The 20,600-nt window shown below is 38.7% G+C and overlaps 2 protein-coding genes across 7 annotated transcripts in view; one reads left to right on the forward strand and one right to left on the reverse strand.

The window, feature by feature from the left end:
• Positions 1-8,677, forward strand: part of LOC110371919 (LIM/homeobox protein Lhx3) — a 37,735-nt gene extending 29,058 nt beyond the window's left edge. For 2 of the 5 annotated variants that reach the window (XM_064035252.1, XM_064035254.1), the window contains exons 2-7: positions 1,538-1,712; positions 2,209-2,417; positions 2,624-2,810; positions 6,326-6,480; positions 7,045-7,224; positions 7,616-8,677. In XM_064035252.1, the coding sequence (XP_063891322.1) occupies positions 1,538-1,712; positions 2,209-2,417; positions 2,624-2,810; positions 6,326-6,480; positions 7,045-7,224; positions 7,616-7,782 (1,073 nt within the window). In that variant the 3' untranslated portion in view covers positions 7,783-8,677. The remainder of the gene's footprint in view (positions 1-1,537; positions 1,713-2,208; positions 2,418-2,623; positions 2,811-6,325; positions 6,481-7,044; positions 7,225-7,615) is intronic. The other 3 variants (XM_064035253.1, XM_021328374.3, XM_064035255.1) reach the window with 2 other exon arrangements.
• On the reverse strand, positions 8,301-20,480 carry LOC110371918 (protein phosphatase PHLPP-like protein). Of its 2 annotated transcripts, XM_021328367.3 has the most exons (7): positions 19,456-20,480; positions 19,187-19,380; positions 17,261-17,499; positions 12,130-12,241; positions 11,803-11,925; positions 11,328-11,481; positions 8,301-11,091 (listed from the first exon to the last, which is right to left on the reverse strand). In XM_021328367.3, exons 1-7 carry the CDS (start codon positions 19,979-19,981, stop codon positions 8,744-8,746), a joined length of 3,696 nt encoding a protein of 1,231 aa, XP_021184042.3. In that variant the 5' UTR covers positions 19,982-20,480; the 3' UTR covers positions 8,301-8,743. The 2 variants fall into 2 exon arrangements, with proteins under 2 accessions (XP_021184042.3, XP_021184043.3); XM_021328368.3 differs by lacking the exons at positions 19,187-19,380; positions 19,456-20,480 and adding an exon at positions 17,799-18,515.
• Between the last annotated feature and the right edge of the window lie 120 nt (positions 20,481-20,600).

The following is a 20,600-nucleotide window of genomic DNA, read 5'->3' on the forward strand; positions in this document are numbered from 1 at the left end:
TGTATGTATGATCTAATTCGCTGTACATAAATTATTATATTCGACTTACAATACGGTTTTTTGGGCTTTCTTTAAAATTCACCCTCGAATAAAAAGTTATATTTACACGTGATTTAACACTAGAATCACTTACTCTTCTGATTCAAACAGAATTTTTCGCTTTCTAGGAATTCAAAATGGTCATTCGCTCAAAACAACAAGCTTGTCCACTCGTAACACAAATAACTATTTACAACAAAAAAAAACAATAAGGTAGGTAAATAATACGATACTGGCTTACACCTGTAGTTTTGCCTGCATCCCATGTAAATACATATCTACAAAGGCTACCTCTGGCTATTTTTGCGGATCAATATTATAAAAAGAGGCCTAAGGCCTTCTTCGATAAATGGTTTATATTTTTTTTTATCGGTTTAATAATTTCAGAAATAAGCGCGTTTAAAATAACAAACAAACATAGTATCTAATCGGTTTTAAAATATAAGTATAAGGAATAAGAAATCCACTAGAAAGGTCCACTATTATTTAAGAATTCCATATAAGAAGCTGACAAGCGACTAAACCTTAAAACTAGCGGTTGTTAGATTAGTTAAAATTCAGACCATTTGATAAGAAGACCTTGTGTAATCATACCTTCAACCATGCATGAACATCAACCTTATGACGCTAACCCGATTCATCACACCTCAATCGTTAGTTTAAAATTTCTACGCAAAAGAAATAAATACCGTAGATATTTACATATCAGATAGTTGCGCTTAATATAATTTTATCGGAAAACTTCGAATCTGTAACGAATTATTTGAAATCATTAAAGCATATAAAACAAGCATGGAAAATGTACCAGAATAATATCCATTGTAAACAAAACCCGTGTAAGTAGGTATACGAGCGATGATGTACTTGAATATCGATGATCTACTATGGGACCTTTATTTTCTTTTAAGTTTTGGAACAAAGCAGCTTAATCTTAATTCAATATTCTTACCAAACCTTTTATTAGTCCCTGTGCTGCGGACTTTAATTTTCACTGTAACATTATGATATACTCACTTTCATCGATGACTTATTTTGAAACAAGACTTTTGCAAGATCCAAAATAGGTTTCGTACTTTTACTTATTTACCTATCAGTAAAGTGCCAAGTTAGAGGATGCCACTGCAAGACTAGATTATTGTCTTTCTCAATTTATTGTGATTAAGAACCACCGGATCAATCTTAACTTTGACTAGTATAGAGCAGTATGAGTAAATGGTAAGTACATAGGTGATTTGTAATCAACTAAGTCAGGTAAAAAGAGGGTCTTCAAGTCTCAAATCCGAGTGCCTTTTAGATAAACAAGTACCTTGGCAGTCCTCCAAATGCAATTGTTTCAAAAACCCGCATGGAAAAAAATACTTAGATACGATAATACTGTAAGACAATTGATGGATATCTAGTCGGTTTCGATCCAAATCTACTAGATCTGCCGTCGATTCATACATGCCGCAGCGTCCCAAGCTCAAGGGCCATTATAAAAACAATGCATATGTTGCAGCCAGTATCCCGAAATGCGGCGGCTGTCACGAGATGATCGTGGACCGGTACGTGCTGAAGGTGTCGGATCGCACGTGGCACGCCGGCTGTCTGCGCTGCGTCGAGTGCCGAGCCATGCTGTCGGGGAAGTGCTTCGCCAGGAACAATCAGCTGTACTGCACCGATGACTTCTTCAAGTAAGCCTCTTTTACTCTTTACTTTTCTTAATTTTGCCCGATACTTTATCACAGAACACATACAGACATGTCATCACTGTGTAATTTATATCAAATGTAGACCGAAAATATGTTGCGGTGTGTAAAGTTTAATTTGCTACTTAAGTTATTAAGGAGGATATTTACTTAGCTTGAATAACAGAATTTAATACATAGGTACTTTATTCATATCATGGTTACGAGTATCACTAGCTTCAACCATTCCTTGTGTTTATGCGACATGAACTAAACGAATGTATCATAAACCATCGGAACTGCTCTTTAAGATACCTACTTATGATTGACAATGAATTGTAAAGTTTTCTTTTGGTCAATTTCCACATTTCGCTAATAGTGTTATTGGCGGTTTTTTATGAATTGATAGTATGTTGATCGTTTCTAATATGAAACCGTTGGCAATTTTATGTATTTAATAGCGTCTGTCACGTTGATAATGTTGTTGTGATTGCGGCTGTTGTCCCAGGCGGTTCGGCACCAAGTGCGCTGGCTGCGGGCAGGGCATCCCCCCCACCCAGGTGGTGCGGCGCGCGCAGTCCCACGTCTACCATCTGCGCTGCTTCGCCTGCGCCGCGTGCGCAAGAACCCTCAACACTGGCGACGAGTTCTATCTCATGGAAGACGGCAAGCTTGTCTGTAAACCTGACTACGAAGCCGCGAGAGCGAAAGGTAACCACTTATTTCTTATCAGTTTAGATAAACGTCTGTTTAGAAGTTAGCAGCATGAAAATATAGATAGAGTATTAGTTCAATAATACCTAAGAAAAATAAACAGCTTCATATGTCCCGAATTTGAAACAAACAAATTATTCACTCCTTAGGAAAAGAAAATGGCAAAATCTACATCAAAATCACTTGTAATGTGCAATGTCCAGGCGGCGAGGGTTCGCTAGACGGGGACGCGGCGAGCAAGAGGCCTCGGACCACCATCACGGCCAAGCAGCTGGAGACCTTGAAGAATGCGTACAGCAGTAGTCCGAAGCCGGCGCGGCATGTGCGGGAACAGCTGGCGCATGACACGGGGCTGGATATGAGAGTGGTGCAAGTCTGGTTCCAGAACAGGTCAGTTGCTTTGCCTTCTTTGTTTTTTGTTAAATTGTTCTAGGTTAAAAAATTTAGGAATTAGGTATATTAGCGATAAGTAGCTAGGACCATATTAATATCCTTAGACTTTCGGCCATACACGCCTTTTCTTAGCTATGAATATTCTTCTCTTTAAAGATAACCACCCAATCATATTTGTATTATTTTGAAAATGTATGGTGTGTTAATTAATGAAAACCACTGAGGACGGAAAGGGAAAACATAAGAAAATGTATCCATAAATCAAGCTGAAACGACATTTATTTCTTTTTAACGTTGAAATTAGGCATGCAAACCTAGGTAACGCCTGTTTAACTGTGCCGATGTATTCGATATATCTGTAATTGCTGTGACTTACGAAAAATGTAAGAAACTATGATAGTTAATATTATAGAAATGAATAAACTTGTGCCATGAAAAACTTATGGCCCGCCAGAGGTACTCAGATTTTCAGTAAAAATAATGTAACTGCAAATTGATGCTTATTGTATGACATACTCGACACATTTCATCGCTTTCATCTCAGTCGGAAGTTTATTGTATGTTATAACTAGTTAACGGTCAAGGACTCCGTGTAAAATCCATCAAAATAAAGTTACCAATCGACAATCTACCTCTAGCAAGTGAGGTGATCAATGATTATTTATTTATAGATTGTTGTGTATTGCAATTAAAATAAATTGAACTAATGGTTTAGCAAGTTGTCTCTCAAAAGTTACGTTATAATTATAAATGCTCATTATTGTTCATATGGTAGTTGTTAATGAACATACATCAAGTCAACGAATAATATAGTCTTTTAAAATAATTGTATAATTGTGAGGCCTTGAACTGTATGTACTTCATGCAACTTCCAACGCAATTGATCTACATAACATTTAAGAGAAATCCCGAGGCGTGACTCGCTATTTAAATGATTCTTGAGCCTATTCTTGCTGACCTACAATTCCGAAAGCTTTAAAGGTATTTGGAACGCAAGACCTGCTTATTTTATTTTGTTTGAATATATACGATGCCTAAAGAGACCGTAGATTTTCTTTCGATGTTATCTACTTAGGTACTTCCAGGATTCTGTAGTCTCAGAAATTAATTACTTACTAAGCGGTAAATTAAACGTTAATTCTCAGTGTGAAAATGAAGAAAAAATCACGAAAAGGAATAAGTATGTTAAGTATGCTATTATAAGTACATGTTACGGGTGTTAGATTCGTTCTAGTGTTAAGTTTTTAGAGGTTTTTAGGTAAAGGTAGGCCATAGGATGACCGGGTTACAGTAATTTTATCAACAGTCAACTCAAATGATGTGTGCAGAATACCCATCTATCAAGAGAACGTCCTTCGATATTCGCGTATTGTGCGCTTTGTAAAGCAGTGTTGTTGGTGTGTTTGGGCATAGTCGCGGAACTATGTTGTGTTGCGCGCGAGTGGCTACAGTCACGGCAGCGGTCACGCCCTGCACGTCGGCCTCGCCTCGTAAACCTGAACGCGATATCACAATCGACTTCTTTACTTTATGTGCTCGATATAGCACAATGCGAGCTCACGTTAAACATGTTGTTAGCGTTGCGCATTATATTGCCATGGTTTCACGGTTTTGTTATATTTTTTTTGTGTTAACGTTCTTCATAATTTTGTTTTATTTCCAGAAATATTACATTTTGAATTTCTGTTCAAGCATAAAAAGTGGTGTCCAAATGCATACAAAATGACAATCGGATAACTGCCACAGATAAAACATATTTATGTAAAATCAATTGACTAAAAAGGTTATTATGTTGAGGTTTTACACAGGATATCAACAAACGCTGGCTGTTTTACCGAAAAAAATCCACGGATGCCATTAAATATTTATTCTTTATTGTTTTTTTTTTCGGTGTAGCAAATGGCATCCAGGCAATTTTGAGAAATTCAGCCAGTATCTATTGTTATCAAAAAGTTTCTGCGTTAGCGAAAAGATTTAGGCAACTTATTTTTTTATGAATGTATTATGTAATTTTATGTTTTTTTGTGCTGATTACATAAGTATATAGGTACTTAAGGGCGAAAAAAATACCACATTACTTAATACCTACTTCCGGTATCTGATAGCAATTCAGGAACAGGATTAAGCAGCGTAGCCACTTAATGGATTATTTAGACTTGTAGAATCTGAATTCACAATAACACATAAGGCTTTAATACTTGCTTTTTTATTCAATAGAAATTAATGTTCGTATGAGGAAAAATATAATTTAACATTTTTAAACGACGAATTGGAACGAATCTAAACATGATATATCCGTTATATGGATATAAGAGAATATAGAATTAAAATATTGTTCCTTAGATGCCTTCCGCTAATTAGCAAAGCAGAAAAGGAGAACCAGTATTCAACTGAAAAAATCGTATCCAAAAGTTTGGTTAATTTTGTTTGGTTTGGTTTGGTTAATACCTTTGGTTCATTCCTTTAACAACAAAGAATTGGTCAAACTTATCTTCTCTTCTTGTTTTAACAAAAATACAAAATAATTAATTCAACAAATTAATTATTTTAGTAAAAAGGTTTTAAGCTTTGTGTTTGTTGAAGTAAATACTAGCTGTTTTGTTTCAAAAAAGACCGTGGATGCCATTAAGTCTTAATTTTTTTTTAATTGCAAATGGCATCCTATTATTTTTTTGAGGAAATCAGTCAGTATTTTAATAAGTTTACATAGAGGTTTTATTTTACTAAAATTCTTAGTACCAATTTTTAAGAACAAGTTCATTTGAATTGCCGATATACTTTGGGGGACTTATTCATATTGGACCATTAAACTGTAAAGTACGAAGAAGGCAATTCAGGACAATGTATCAATAATCCGTATGAGGTATATCGCAGCACGCGCTTGGTCCCAGCGGACTGGGCGGGGGCACTTTAATTAATCAAGCTCTTTGTTGAAAGCCGGCGCCCCGCCGCTTCGCTAATAACAACACACGCAAAACATGCGACGGGGGTGTTTTGTTTATACATCGAATGTACGGTTATTTGTTTAAATCCAAAGTAATCGAAGCGTTATAACGAGTTTGCGTTATTAAATCAAAGTTCAGTCATTATTCGAAGTGCCTATCGTGGCTGAAAAGGGGTTGTAATGTTGTAATGAGTTTCCGCAAAACATACGGTAAGAAATATGGTTCCATATTTCGTACTTGTATGAATTATACACCGAATACAGTGTTGATAGGGTGTGATATTCGGCTGGAGTTTGCAAGAGCTAAAGAGCGGAAAATATTTAGTAGCTTTGAGGAAATCACCCTCGGTCGTCGTCAAATGGCAACCATATTAGACTTTATGACATATTTTACATTAGTGCCTGTAGCAGAGAAAATTACCGTCGGTCTTCGTTAAACCGGCAATCATATTAGACTTTAGGACATATTTTACAAGGGTGGATTTGTACTTGTTTTTTTTTTGTGTGTATCCGATAACCAAACAACACCATTTTAGCTTTACCTTTAACATAATTTTTCCTCCAACAGACGAGCCAAAGAGAAGCGACTAAAGAAAGACGCGGGTCGCACGCGCTGGTCTCAATACTTCAGATCTATGAAGAGTGGCAGCGGCTCCCCGCGGCACGACCGACTCCTGGACAAGGACGAGCTCAAGATAGACCTCGACTCTTTTAGTCATCACGGTAAATACCTATAAACGTCTTGATGTTCTCCGTGACTTGACCACGTCAAGCATACCATGTATAAAGTAAAATATTAAATTATATCACTCGGGAATAGGGTGGCTTCCCAAAACACAGTACAGACAAAAATTCTCTTTGTTAAATTTTAGCTAAGATGTCGCCAAAGGTTCGTGTTCTCTGTTTGTTCGAACGTGGGAAAAGAATTTTTATAAGACTTTTAATTCAATTCGTCAATTTGCCAATGGTTGAAGTTTGGTTTTGAATGAAAGCTTGGTCAGCAATACGGCGTCTAGTCTAGGTAGAATCCATTTGTTAAATTGAATGGCAATATACCTAGATGTTAGTTTCAACAGAATCAGCAAGACTGAGTTCAGTTCGGAAAATGTGATTGTAGCATTTCCGTAGTATTGCTGAAGGCGAACTTTGTTATTGGTGGTTAATATTGAGCTCCACGCAACCACTTCTAAATGTTCTTATTTTTACAAGTTGCACGGTAGGGTAACCAAATTAATTTTCTTTGACATGTTATGATGTCTGAAATTCATCGTCTCATTCACATTTCAGAGCTAAGTAACGACAGCTACAGCACCGTAGCGCTGGGCGGGGAGGAGGGCTCCCCGGCGGGAGGGGGCGCGGCGGCAGGGGGGGCGCGCTACGCCGCTACGCCGCCGTACCTGCGCGCGCACTCGCCGCCGCATCCTCACTACCACTACCCGCCGGACCATCTTGTCTACACCAATATAGGTATGACTTATTGATATGACTTGGGTAGTTATAGCAATTAGGTATACAGGAATACTTGTATTGAAAGAGAACAATACTCTTGCTATTAATTATGTGTATTAGCATTGTATTTCGTAACTGCTGCTACGCCAGAAACAATAAATTGAATGTATGTAACTAACTGTAAATACTTATCATTATTTAATAATATTTTATTTTAAAATTCTTAAAACAGTAAGGAATCGTTTGTTTTTGATCCAACCAACCAGTTTAGAATGTCAAGATCGATAAAGTTTTCAGTTCCAATGTATACCGCGTCTTTAGTACCATTAAAAGGACTTAAAACTTTCTACTAAACTAAGAATCTATGGCCCGTATATGATTGAGGCTAATAAAATTCTCATTGTACCAGGCCAAGCAATGAGCGGCGCTGGCATCGGCGGGGCAGGAGGCGCGGGAGGTGCCTCCGACCTGAGCAGTTCATCATCACCCGCAGCGGGCGGCTACCCCGACTTCCCGCCGTCGCCCGACTCGTGGCTGGGCGAGGCGCACCACTACTCCCCGCGCGCCTTCCCCTAGCGGCGGCCGCCGCCGGCGCACGCGCACCCCGCGCCGCCCGCGCCGTCGCCGCGCGCCCCCTACCCGCATCTGCTCGCCCAACAACCCCTCGAGCTCGTGGTCAAGCGGGAGCTGTAACCTCTCACCAGTGAACATTTCAACGATCAGGACGTTATGAAGTGGAGGAACACTGATATTTTTGACACTGTATAAAATTAAACGTTAGTCCCGGCCCAAAACATTCTTGTAATATTTTGATCCATAGTTGATTCCTTGTACCATAGGCCCTGGCGACATGGTTACTCTGATAAGGGCAGATCTTTTACATGAATGCAACTATGATTTCCCAGGGTATCCTGGGTAGTGAGTGCAGCTATAGCTTTTTAGTGTTCAACAGGATTTGCTGTATTGTAAATAAAAGGATATTCATTAAATACACAGTTAAATTTGTTTGCCACTGGTCTTGATAATCCACTTTTTGATTTACTCTGAGATTCCTATATACCATTGGTGTTTAGTTATATTGTGTAACTTTGTGATTGTGCCGTTGGTTTAGGTTTGTAAAAAATAAATATTTGTATATAAACAACGAGCACAAGATAATTTAAAAGCCTTATAATAGCAAGGTATATTGTTGTAAATAGTATAGAGTCATCAATAAATGTCAAGATCTAAGAGTACCATTAATATTATATGTACATTATTATAATAATGATACAAAGAAATAATATGATTTACGTAGATGTAACGCAATATTTATTTACGATTTAACATTCGACAGAATTTATCACAATATTGTACATAGAGATAATGTAATATAAGTAATAATAGCTGATATAGGCAAGTCCATAGTGATTATAATACTTTGTGCAAAAAATCTAGTCGACAGATGAATGGTATCTATATAAATAATTGTACATGTAATTACAATAAAGTTTTATTTACAACTTACGAGCTATCAGTACCTATAGTCTGCGGTTATTTACAGTTCCGTGGTGGCCACTCCCCAGTACTGTTGCATGCGACCCTCGAGATCCAAAGAGTCCTGGGTAGATTTCTCTTGTATCACAGCAAAATCGTATTCCAAATGGTAAGGCATCAGTCGCTGTAGGGATCCGAAATACGCAGCGTTCGGACCCCCGTTTGGTAACCTTCCAGATCCAAATCGAAAGTCAGGCTTTAGAGCAGTACCGAAAGATCTCGCACTACCGAAATGTTTCGATAAGAACGGCACACCTTTTGACTGCTTTCCAGTTAAATGCAGCTGTGGACTGCTACCCGATAAGCCTTTCAAGTTTCTGAGACTGCTTACATTGGACTTGATACCTTTCGACAAGTTATCTAGCTCTTTATCGAATAGCATCTGCGTGTTTTGCTCGAGCATGTACTCCCAGCATTTGAACTGTTCCTCGGGGTTTGCGTCATCATTTCTGTGGTCTTCCTCTTTATCTTCTTCGACTCGCACACGTATGGCTCGAGCGACACCTCCTCGACAACTCCTACGTTCGGAAGCTTTGGCTTGTGACCGCACGCTGGCGTAGTGTTGGTGACTGATCGCTTCACTAAGCGGCCGGTCACTCTGACCACTCGGAGACGATCGGTCGCTGCTCGGTTTCGGCGGCGTCACCGAGTGACAACACGGCTCCAAACGCGAGCAACAACAATCAGAACGACACACCGACTTATTACTGTTTATTGTCTGACGTAACTCTCGCATAAGTAAATCTACATCAGACCGCGCTGCATCAAATCGTATTATTACCACGGATATGCAGTCTTCTACGCCGTAGCTTTGTGCCAGATCCTGTAGTCTCTTAGCCGCAAGAACAGGGTTACGTTCCGCTCGAACTTCTGATACTGCAGTTTCCATACTAACAGCATTCCAGAATTTACCATTGCCTAGTATTAGAAACTCATCGTCTTCTTTTATAATCGTTTGTATTACATCAGGATCTGGTACAGTATTAGGATATCGCGTAGAATATCCGAGTCGTTTGTTGTTTTCTATGCCCAGGCTGAGCGGTCCATTTCGTCTACTGAGAACTGCTTTAGTGTCTCCCACATTGGCAAGTCTCAAGTTATATTTCCGAGTTGCGTGCCCAAACCCGATTTCTTGAGCAGTTACGGGTGACAAATGACACATTATTAAGCATGCACCTTTCTTTTGTCCCTTTTCTTTAAGTTCCCTGTGTGCAGATAATACTACATATTTCATATACTCGTTTACAGTTTCCTTTATAGATTTCTCTTCAAGCAAAAGTCCAGGTATAGCCGTTTGTAAAATTTTTGGCACTTCAATATCGGTTTCACCATCGATTATAGCAAATAAACCTTCTCTATTGCAGAAGGATGGAAGACGAATTTGGGCACAGCATAGCTGTAACGATTTATTGGGACATTCTGAAAATCCAGTTGTCCACGGAGTTGAACCATTTAATTCCTCATGATAACCACTTTTTTGTGTCCACGGCAAGGAGTGTCGACCAGTGACGTCTACTAGACTCAGGGGTCGTTGACATCTGTACGCACTGAATTGCGAAGGATCAACTTGTAACTTTTTATTACACGATATATCTAAAAACTTTAACTGTTTAGGAGCAAGAAGCCTTAAATCTATACTATCGAGTTCATTATGAGCAAAATCTAATATTTTCACGGATGCACTGCACGCAAACATCGGAACAGAGCGTAATCTGTTCGAATGAGCTCTAACAATTTTGATATTGTTTAGCTGTGGTAAGTTTTCTGGTAGTCTCGAAAGACAGTTCCCGGATAACACAAGTTCTTCAATATCTGGCCAGAAGTTGATACATGCTTCTGGTAAATTAGTCAAGCAGTTATATGCAATGTGCAGTATCTTTAATCCTCTGAAGGCTATAATGACATCTGACACTTCATCGGTGAGACAGTTTGCTGTTAGGTAGAGGCGTTCTAGACAGTGTGAGGATGGGCCTCGCGCGTGTGGTAACCTGCTCAATCTATTGTTTGTGAGATTTAAAACGCACAGTCTATCACAAGCTGAGAAGAAATTTTCTGGTAAGGATTGTATGCAGTTGTCGTGGAGTAGTAGTTCTCGTAAGGGTGATCTTAGCCGGGGCATGGAAGGTATGCTTGATATCTTGTTGTGCGCGAGGTGTAGGCTGCTGAGACTGGAGAGTTCGCTACAGAACAGATGCTCAGGTAGCGACGTGAGCTGGTTGTTGCTGGCGTGCAGCGTGGTGAGATCGGAGCAGCCGCTGAGCCACTGCGGGAGTGACGTCAGCTTGTTGTGAGACACGTCAATTTCGACTAGGTTAATCGGTGGTACTGTTGTTGTTAGCGTTTCTAGTTCTGGAAACAATAACGTCAGGATTAGTATGAGCGTTTCATCATAACACAATAACACTGTTTTAAATGCATATACAAGCTCAGTGAGTTTGAGAATGAAGCTGAAAATAATTTTGATTGAAATAACAATTCCTTTCATTATTGTTTCAACAATGTTAGATTGTCTTTTACAATTACTCCTCAGAATTCAAAATTTCTCCAAAATGCTATTACATGTAGGTACAAATAAACCAGCTTACGGTTATGTGGCGCCCTTAGTATCCTCAGCATAGCTCCATGTAGACCGAGGTGTTGCAGCGTATTGTGTGCTGCGTATAATTCGCGAAGACCGCGCAGCGCCGACACGACCAAGACTTCGACAGTGTTGTGGGAAATGTCCAAAGATACCAGGTGCTGTAATGTGAGGAAAGTAAATTATTTTTAGAATACCGTTTACACAATGTCTATATGTATTGATAACCACCACACCTTACATGGGCACTGTAATTATATTTATTCCAGCACAGCAATCAATATCTAGGTTACACGTAATTACTCATTGATGAAATGTGAAAAAATACGAGAACTTATTACATCTAAGGCAAGCTGACCATGGCCTCCGCATGCTTCGCCCTAAAGCGGACATCCGAATCAATCTATTTACTACGATAACCAACAAGCTGTGTATTCCTCATTACACAGGTATTTAGGTGTAAGATTCCAATGGTTAATTACCTCATAGTTGCCCAGTATGATGCTTCCCTTCAACTTGTTGTGTCGTAAGTCTACGGTGGTGAGGGGGGCGCGGTATTCTGATTTATTTTCGTCGTCCGGCGCCATTGGTGGCTTGTTGCTTGGCTGAAACATTGAGATAAACGTTAGGACGTAAATTCTGAGATCTTTAAGAAACAATGGTTTTTGAAGCAATCCACATTAAGTAGGTAATTACAGCAAGTTTTCATTTATATTTTTTTACATGTGTACATTACTTTCAGTTTTCCTTAATTAAATACTGTAAATGAGTAGTTAAGTGTGAAAAAATATAAATCGCGTTACGCTTACTCCCAAATGTGTGATAAGGTTCCGAGTAGCAACCAACGTTCTAAGTCGGGGCAGTCGGAGGACACAATCTACGGAGCGCAGTTCGTTGTCGCTCACTTGTAGCTCCTCCAATCTGAAAACAAGGGAAAGTGAATGTATTACTAGACAGTAATATAGGTACCTACATATTAATATTAAACAGAAGACGTGAATATAGTAAAAATGACATTGTACGATAACACATCTAATATTCTGCTACTAAGAAGAAATTGGACCAATTAAACGGTAGTGAATCAAAACCTTACGCATCATTTTGTAAACACAGATACGTTTTTCAAGCTCTTGCGTCAGATGATGATTGATTGCCATTACCTATGCAAAATATTGAGCAGCTATATTGTGCAAATGCATGTACGCATAGAGTTGAACGTACCATTTAATTAGCTGGTATGTAAATCCACTTAAAGCTTCGGTCACACTGAGTGAATATCCGCTGCAAAAGTAATAAAATGTTCTTGCAAGAATGCCTAGTTATTTACTTTATTTCGAATGCAGAAGCATCAGAACGCAAAGATTGTAACACAATATTTTAGACGCCACATAGAACTTATCCGACAGTGGGATCGAGGCCTTAGGATAGCATCACAATAAGTCGATTTGTTATCCAACAACGTAACAGAGATTGTATCGAGACTATTCGAGAAATACAGACCGATTTAATATGTACCTACATACGTGTATCTAAACAGAAACTTTATAGCCACCGCTAATTAGAAAGTTACATCGTTAATTAGTGTTTTTGCTTGTAGACAAACTGAGAAGTTTTATTGGATGGCAATGAACGATCTTAGGTGTGAATCTGCGGAACAAAAGTACTTAAATTATCCATCGTGATTCTGGTGCAGGTTTTTTTAAATGAAACCTAGGCAGCAATTTTCCATATGTGAAAGCTCGTTGACCTAGAAAGTTTTCTTTAATTTTATCTCAACTTATTATTCTGTAATTTTTATGAATTTAGGTATCCTTTCAAGAATTTGTTGCGAGTACTCACCCGTTACAAATTCGTATGGATCACAATCAATGCGTGCGTCATGTGCGTGTATAGATTTCTTTATTAAATTATATATATTTATTATTTATAAAAACTTTATTGCATCATTTTAGTTCGAGAATATATTTTCACTATTTCGTAGCTCTATAGCACATACCGCGCATCTGAATACTTGGCCCACTAGCTCGAAAACCGTGACCAAGCAATTAAAAGCTTTTTGAGATAGACTAATATTTCTTATTCATATTTTTTGTTCGTAAGTAGCAATAATACTAAGCATTATAAAAGATCAAGGTTCCAATAGACCATTAACTTGTTTAGAATAATATGGGTAATTAAATACACTGTATTTTTTTACGTAAACATTTCTTGAATATTCTTAATATGATGCAAGGAGACTATAAAATCTTCATTACTTTCTTACCTATTGACTTTATTAAAGTACGTAACTATATTTATTGCTCAACATACCTGATTTCTAATTAACTAACTCTGACACGGGTAGTGCATATGCATACCATAAAAAGGCTTTCCATAACATTTCTAAAATAACTCTTCAAGGTGGCTATTCCAATTAAGTAGAAGAACTAACTGAAAAAAGTAAAGTTAAAACCCACTTCTATGTAGATAAATATCTACATATACATACATATATTACATTAGCGTTACAAAATGCTTTCTTCTTTTTTCAAGAAAGTGAGAATTAAATGGAAGAATGATTTGATGTTAACGTTGGAACTACTTAGTACAATAGAAAAAAAATGTTGAAGTTTAGTTAGTGAAACTGAAATAAGTACCTAAACGAAATTTTGATTGACTGGTTGATTGATGCCCTTTTGTTTTTTGGTCTATAATTTTCCAGTGCAACAGAACAACAATGCGCAACTTCACATTTCAACACTTAAATCTATTTCGTAAAGCATTATTAAAACGTCGCTGAAGTTACATGCTTTTTACTTAGTACCTAAATGCATTCCTTATTAAATGATTACCACGCTGCGATTGTCATCGCTCGGAGCTGACATATGGAGCAACGAGAGCGACAAGAGCTAATTACTGGGTAAACAATTATTATGTACAAGTTCATAACTGTTGACCGACATAAAAAGGACGGTAGTCTGTCTTAACGGTTACATTCAATTCTTACGGAGAGGATAATAACGCGGTGATATATTATTACAAATATTACAATTTATTTATGTACGTACAATATATTTTATTAATAGATCGATCGCAGAATCATATAGTTGCGAGATTAGACCATCACAACATTCGAGTGAACAAAGAAATGAAGACTTACCAATATTTCTTAAAACGAAATTATAAAGACGTATCACAACTGTAGAACAAACGAAAAAACCACGTAAAACCACGTTCACTATTCCACGAATTCATCATAGAGTAAGAACGTTTGCACCGTTAAAATGTTCGTGTTGCAATCTTTTTTTTCTTTTAATTATTCTTTAGAATAATAAAAACAAATAATGCTGGTAACGTAAGGTGAGTGTGTGGTCGGACTGACCGTATGCGCCGGCGCCGCCCCGCTGACCACGCGTCTGAAGCAACAGCGTACGGCAACCGCCATCGATGTTACATGCAAGCATTGTTGTGCCTGTATCTATCAATGAATCTATGCAATACATTTAACTACTAAACATTCATCATGTTTCTTCATTCAGATTTCCCTTTATTAAAATCTAGTTAGGAAGTTTGTATTAGTAAATACAACTTTAACCGCACTGCTGATGTTTGATAGGTAAATGCTTAAGTACGGGCTAAATTGATCTGATTATACTGATGGTGTTATAAAGTGTGACTAAATTATGTGCTATTAGATTTACTTATATTGATGAATATTTTCTCCGTTTTCTAAATATTTTTTATTTTATGGGCTAAAATTGATGGGTATATAGAACCTACCTCTCACATTTTCAAAAAATGCTTCTTAAATTCTCATGTAGGAAGATGGCATTTACCAAACCAGAACATACTGAAGTATATAAATTGTATTTGTACATCAATAAAAAACACAAGAAGTAGCTAATCATAGCAAAAAACAAACTATAAATAAATTCCATAATATACATAAGTTGTGAAGACATAACCTACCATTAAGCACCATTGTTGTCCTACAAAGAACTCTAATTGCAAATACAACAAACATAAATAAAAGGAATCTTTATTACAGTAGAATGTACGGAAATGGTAAAGGACGAATAAATACTTCGAATGACTCACAAACGCTGGATACGATCAAATAATTGTTATTTATTACTTGTTTTTATTAAGATTACCTCGAAATTCCCTGTTTAGATGTTCTTTACGGCTCTTTGGTGGAACATCTAGATTGCAACGACGATTTACAATAGACGTTCCAATTTAAGCAGGATATCGATGTTAACAAAATAGATACACAATATTAAGGAAGCAGCAATTTAATTCGATTATAATTACGTTGGTATCCTAATAAAATTATTAATTTGAAAGTTCGGATGTTTGCTATTAAGGAACGCGGAACGGATTTTAACACCTTTATGTACAAATGAAGCTGAAAAGTACTGAACAGTACGTTGGGTCCTTTTAGGCTATCCTAATTTAAAATGGTTTTATACGATTAGCTGCGTTACTGTGTCATATCAAGCATTTTTTTTTTTGCTTTTTTAAAAGCACTGGTTGTGACTAAAATAAGCTTCAATAGTAAAAACAATTCCAGAACAAATTCAATATCGATAAGTAGTTAAAACGAGTATTCGAATAGATTAGCTAACAGGGGTTGCGCGTACGCCGCGGCAAAGTGAACGTAACGCGCACGGTCCGGCGAGCAGATGTAGATAGCCCCGCCCCGCGGCGCGTACGCAAGCACTCACTTTAAAAAATTAGCACACAACGGAAACCCCGCGTCTTATACTAACACATGATGAGTACTTGCTTAGACAGTTTGGATTCGATTAATAGATATAATGGTTTCCGATAATAAATCGAAAAATATAAGTAGGTAGTTAATACTCGTATTTAAGCCTGATTTAACTAAACTCTACATCTTAATTATTACTATTGAAATCTGTTATAACGACGAACGAACGAACGAATTTTAACCCTATGTTAGAAAAACAGTTACAAACGAAAGTAACTTTCAATGAGTGAGTCGGGTTTTCCTCCCGAAATTTTCCAGTAAGACAACGAAGTTTCCAGATACAAATTTGCAGGTAAATTTTTCTAACAGTATGTGATTCTGACTAGGTATTCGGACCTGGTGTTCTTGAGGGTATAGAAACTCATAGGTAAGCTATCATAATGCGGATTCAACGTTGTATAGGGTTATTGTTTGATAAAAGAACTTGCAGAAGAAACTTGCAAACAGCCAGTAACAACGAGCACAAATAAATAACATTCTAGAACCATATTCAAACAGTGAACGCTGTTCTTTTTTTAACTAAGTACACAGATATCGAAACAAAAGGCCGAAGGCTAAGATTGGTGCGAGAGGTGCCACGAATGCTACGCTTCGTCAGCCGAGCGTTACTGAATGGGACTAGTAATGATCGCATAGCCATACGTGAACACTATACTCGGCGAGTCAAACAACATCCACTAAAATGATTGCATTTAGTTTGAAGATTCTTGTTATTGCAACCAGCTGATTGTGAGCAGGACAGCCCAGTCAATTTTAAGAAGTGGTCAATGTCGCTTGTGTAGTGACATAATGACTTACATGATATCCTTGAAACAGTGTCAAAAATATTTTGCTTTGCATTAAACATGTTCAAAAGTCTCTTTTTATTGAGAAGGCAATGGAATCACTTGACTAGCTCTGGTTCAAGAGTTTTCACGATTCCGAGGCAACGACCACTACTTAGTCTCTTAGTCGGACACCACCAACTTTTAGCGGGGTGCTTTGCGAACCTACAAAGCTACTTTGACATGACTCAGGAATAGAACCTGGGATCCCGTCACAAATAGCTTAAAGTTACTTGACCCCATGCAGAGTCCCTGCCGAATCCCTTAAAAATGTATCTTAAGCTGTTGCAATTGGTGATTCATAGAACCGCAGTGTATCTTGGAAAACCAACTAAAATAAATACTGCTTAAAACAAGACTTACTGTGTAAGCTGGCATATTTCTTGCGGCAGTTCTGTGATCCTGTTATCACTGATGTCCAGGTGTGTTAAGGACTGCAGCGTCCAGGCCTGGGCCGGTAGGGCCGTGAGCGCGTTACTGCGCAGATGCAGCACGCGTACCGTGAACGCGCCAGCCGCGTGCTGCGCGAGTGCCGCGCCGAGCGAAGCCCGACCGCCGCCGCTGAGGTCCAACACATTTGGAGGCTGTGTGCTTTGCGTGCCCTACAACAATGTTAAGGATCGCATTTTAGAATTGTGAACTTTGAAATAAGTTGTTGTTTTGGTGGTTAAGGTGTGTGTTCAATATTGTCTGTCATTGAAGATATATTTAGTTTTTGTATATTTGAATCTACGGTCGTTGTGTTGTAATAAAACATTCGCACAAGATATGAAAATGTATTAGTGAAAACGGAGTAATAGAGATAATCAGCATAATTGATCCAGTGATTACTATCTACATTACAAAGTAACTAATTATGAGAAAGTAAATACATGTTCATGAGTCATAAATGTTAACCAACCGAATGTTCACATTTTTCTCTCAACGTGTTAGGCTCCAAGCTGTCCAGGAAAATGTCTTCAGGACTTGGTTGTGTGAACACATCCAAGCTATCGACCTCCTCTTCTTCACACTTCATTGTATTTCTCTCTACCATCACAGTGAACTAGCACTAACACACAACACAAACAATAAAACTGTGGAGCTTTGTGGTAAACGTATCATAGTCGTTACATCAAATGACATTTTAAAAGCAACTGCAGTAAGACGGTGTTCGTCTGTCTCGGTGTGTAACCACGATGGGGCCGACGAACTCCTTCGAGCATTGTTATTCCCAAAGACTACGGAATAACTCCTGTATACTTCATTATTCCATTCACGTCGCTGACGCTTGCATAAATGGCGTTTGTCCTTGATTAAAATTGATTTCTAGAAATCATGATCATTGGATGATTTTGCCTGAATTGCTAAATTTGGAGTTTTATTTGATTGTTTTCTGAAGTATGGCAAATAACGAAACTGGAGTTTTGTTATAAAAACACGTTTAAGGCACGGGTGACAAAAGCGAATTGTGCACGAAGGGTAAGCTTAGTGCGACCGCTGCGAGTGACTTTTTACTTGTGAAGCGTCAGCGTGCGCGCAGGCCACTATCACCGGCGCAGACGCAGCCGTGCTCTGCACACCTCGACCGTGACATTTCTTTCAGGGTGTACTGCACACTATTTTTTAATTAACACACTTTGCATAATTTCCACCATAAAGACTAATAAAACATTTGGAGAGCATATTGCTTATCTTTCGAATTCAATGTTTCAGACGGCTCGAGCCTAGTAAATTATTCACATCTTCAAGAATAATTTTACTCAAGTCATCTAGGCAATGTGAGAAATAACCTACGATAACCAGTAACTGTTACCTAGGTATAAACAAGTGCGTATACCGTTCAGTGATAGTACCTACCCAGTGAACAAGTGTCAGCTGAAATGAGTTTTGTAAGAAAAATAATTGTTACATCAAAACACCATGTAGGTCGCAGTTACACAACCCTGTTGTGATTGACGTCAAATTGCACATTGTAACGTCAAAAACTATGATAAGCTTTAGAAAATTTCTAACAATTTACCGCTGTTAAGTTGACGGTTCGTTAGTTTGAGAAGTGTACCGGAATCAAATCCTCAATCATCTGCTAAGAGCTCATATCTGCACGCCTTAGAGCGCGCGACGGAACTAAACATTAAACTACGAAAGATTTGCTCCAATTACTCCAAGTACTTAAACTACTGCAAACCGTGGTAAAACGATTTGCCCACACATGTTTAACATTATGATCTGATTAGTTTCTACACGCGCTAACCATATAAGCTTAATCAATATAGGTACATATTAAAGTTGCATGATAAAGGCACGTACCTCTTTCAGCCAGCAAAACCACATATTTCTCTCCCAAATAGTGCTGAATCCAAGGAACAGATGATTCATGGTGTTGTCTCCGGACGCCAGGTTCCCTTGACAACGCGGTTTCACACAGAGAACAAGTCTTTGAGCCTTTGGTGGACATAGCTCTATACTACCGCCACTTAGTTCTAGCATTTCCCATGCTGTCCCTGTAAAAGTATTAAAGTCGTTCTAAAGATACGTTAACAGATAAATTATAATCAATGTACAGAAGTGCAACGAACCATAAGAATGCAGTCTGGATCCTATCACGTAAGCCGGTCTCGGTTTCCACTGCGGAAATACATGTCCTTTCAGCACATACACAGTACCGGATCTTAGAACTCCTCCAGTTCGTGGGGCAGGTCCTGCACACCATCGTAAGGTATGTCGCAGTTCTGGGTCCACCGCCAGCCTCAGACGACGAGCCTGCGACCTCCAACCACATGTCGCTAAGTATTGCTCTTGAATCCGCAATGGATATTCGTCGTGTTCCAGTCGTCTTGCATTTGCTCCACCAATTTGCAGCCATAGAGATAGCTCATCATTGAAACCGAGATCTTTGTTTATTTCTTCTACTGTGGTGTTGAGAGTGACCTTGATAAGTTTACTGGGCGCATCGATGGCGAACGGTTCGAGGCCTTCGAAGACTCTTATCCAGCCGTATTCATTAGCGTCACGGGGTCTGAAGCCTCTGGTGGAGGCGAGGCGGCGCAGCGACTTGCGCGGCGCAGGAGGCGATGAGGCGAGGAGCGGCTGGCGAGCGACCATGTCGCGCGGCAGGTGGTGGCGGGAGCGGGTGCGCGCGCACAATGCCCGCGCGCCGGACCCGCGCCCGCCGCTGCATTACAATTGGGTCGGACTCGTGGTGGGGGTGGGAAACATGTTGCTCGGTCAGTCGGGAACATGACTGAATACAAATTAATGCCAATAAAATTCACGATAAGTACTCTTCCCGTCAGTACATGTTTTTATTTATTTACATAATACGGCTGCATAATAATGATTGTGCTAGACATATGGCTCTCAAATATATTTTTATAGTTTGTATTGACATCATTCAAGCATGATAGGCTGTTATTAGATCATTCCAAACAAACAGAGTATTGTATCCGCCGTGATTAGATAATGTTCAAAACAGCCTGCCGTTCAAAGAAAGGGACGTCTCGGCGCATCGTGGTCGGTTCCGCACCGGCAGCCACCCCACCTGTTGACTCACCTGCTGCGCGGGAACTGTGAACCCTTCACCACCGGCAAAACAACGCCAAATAGGACCGAATTGGAAATTACTTTGGTACTCGTACATTCCTAGTTTTTTTAGTACAAAAATATAAATTCTAATTACAAAGGCAAAATTTCTCAAAAACAATATGATAGAAATAAATGAAAA

Source organism: Helicoverpa armigera, chromosome 6 (assembly GCF_030705265.1).
Source record: "Helicoverpa armigera isolate CAAS_96S chromosome 6, ASM3070526v1, whole genome shotgun sequence".
Classification (NCBI taxonomy): Eukaryota; Metazoa; Arthropoda; class Insecta; order Lepidoptera; family Noctuidae; genus Helicoverpa; species Helicoverpa armigera.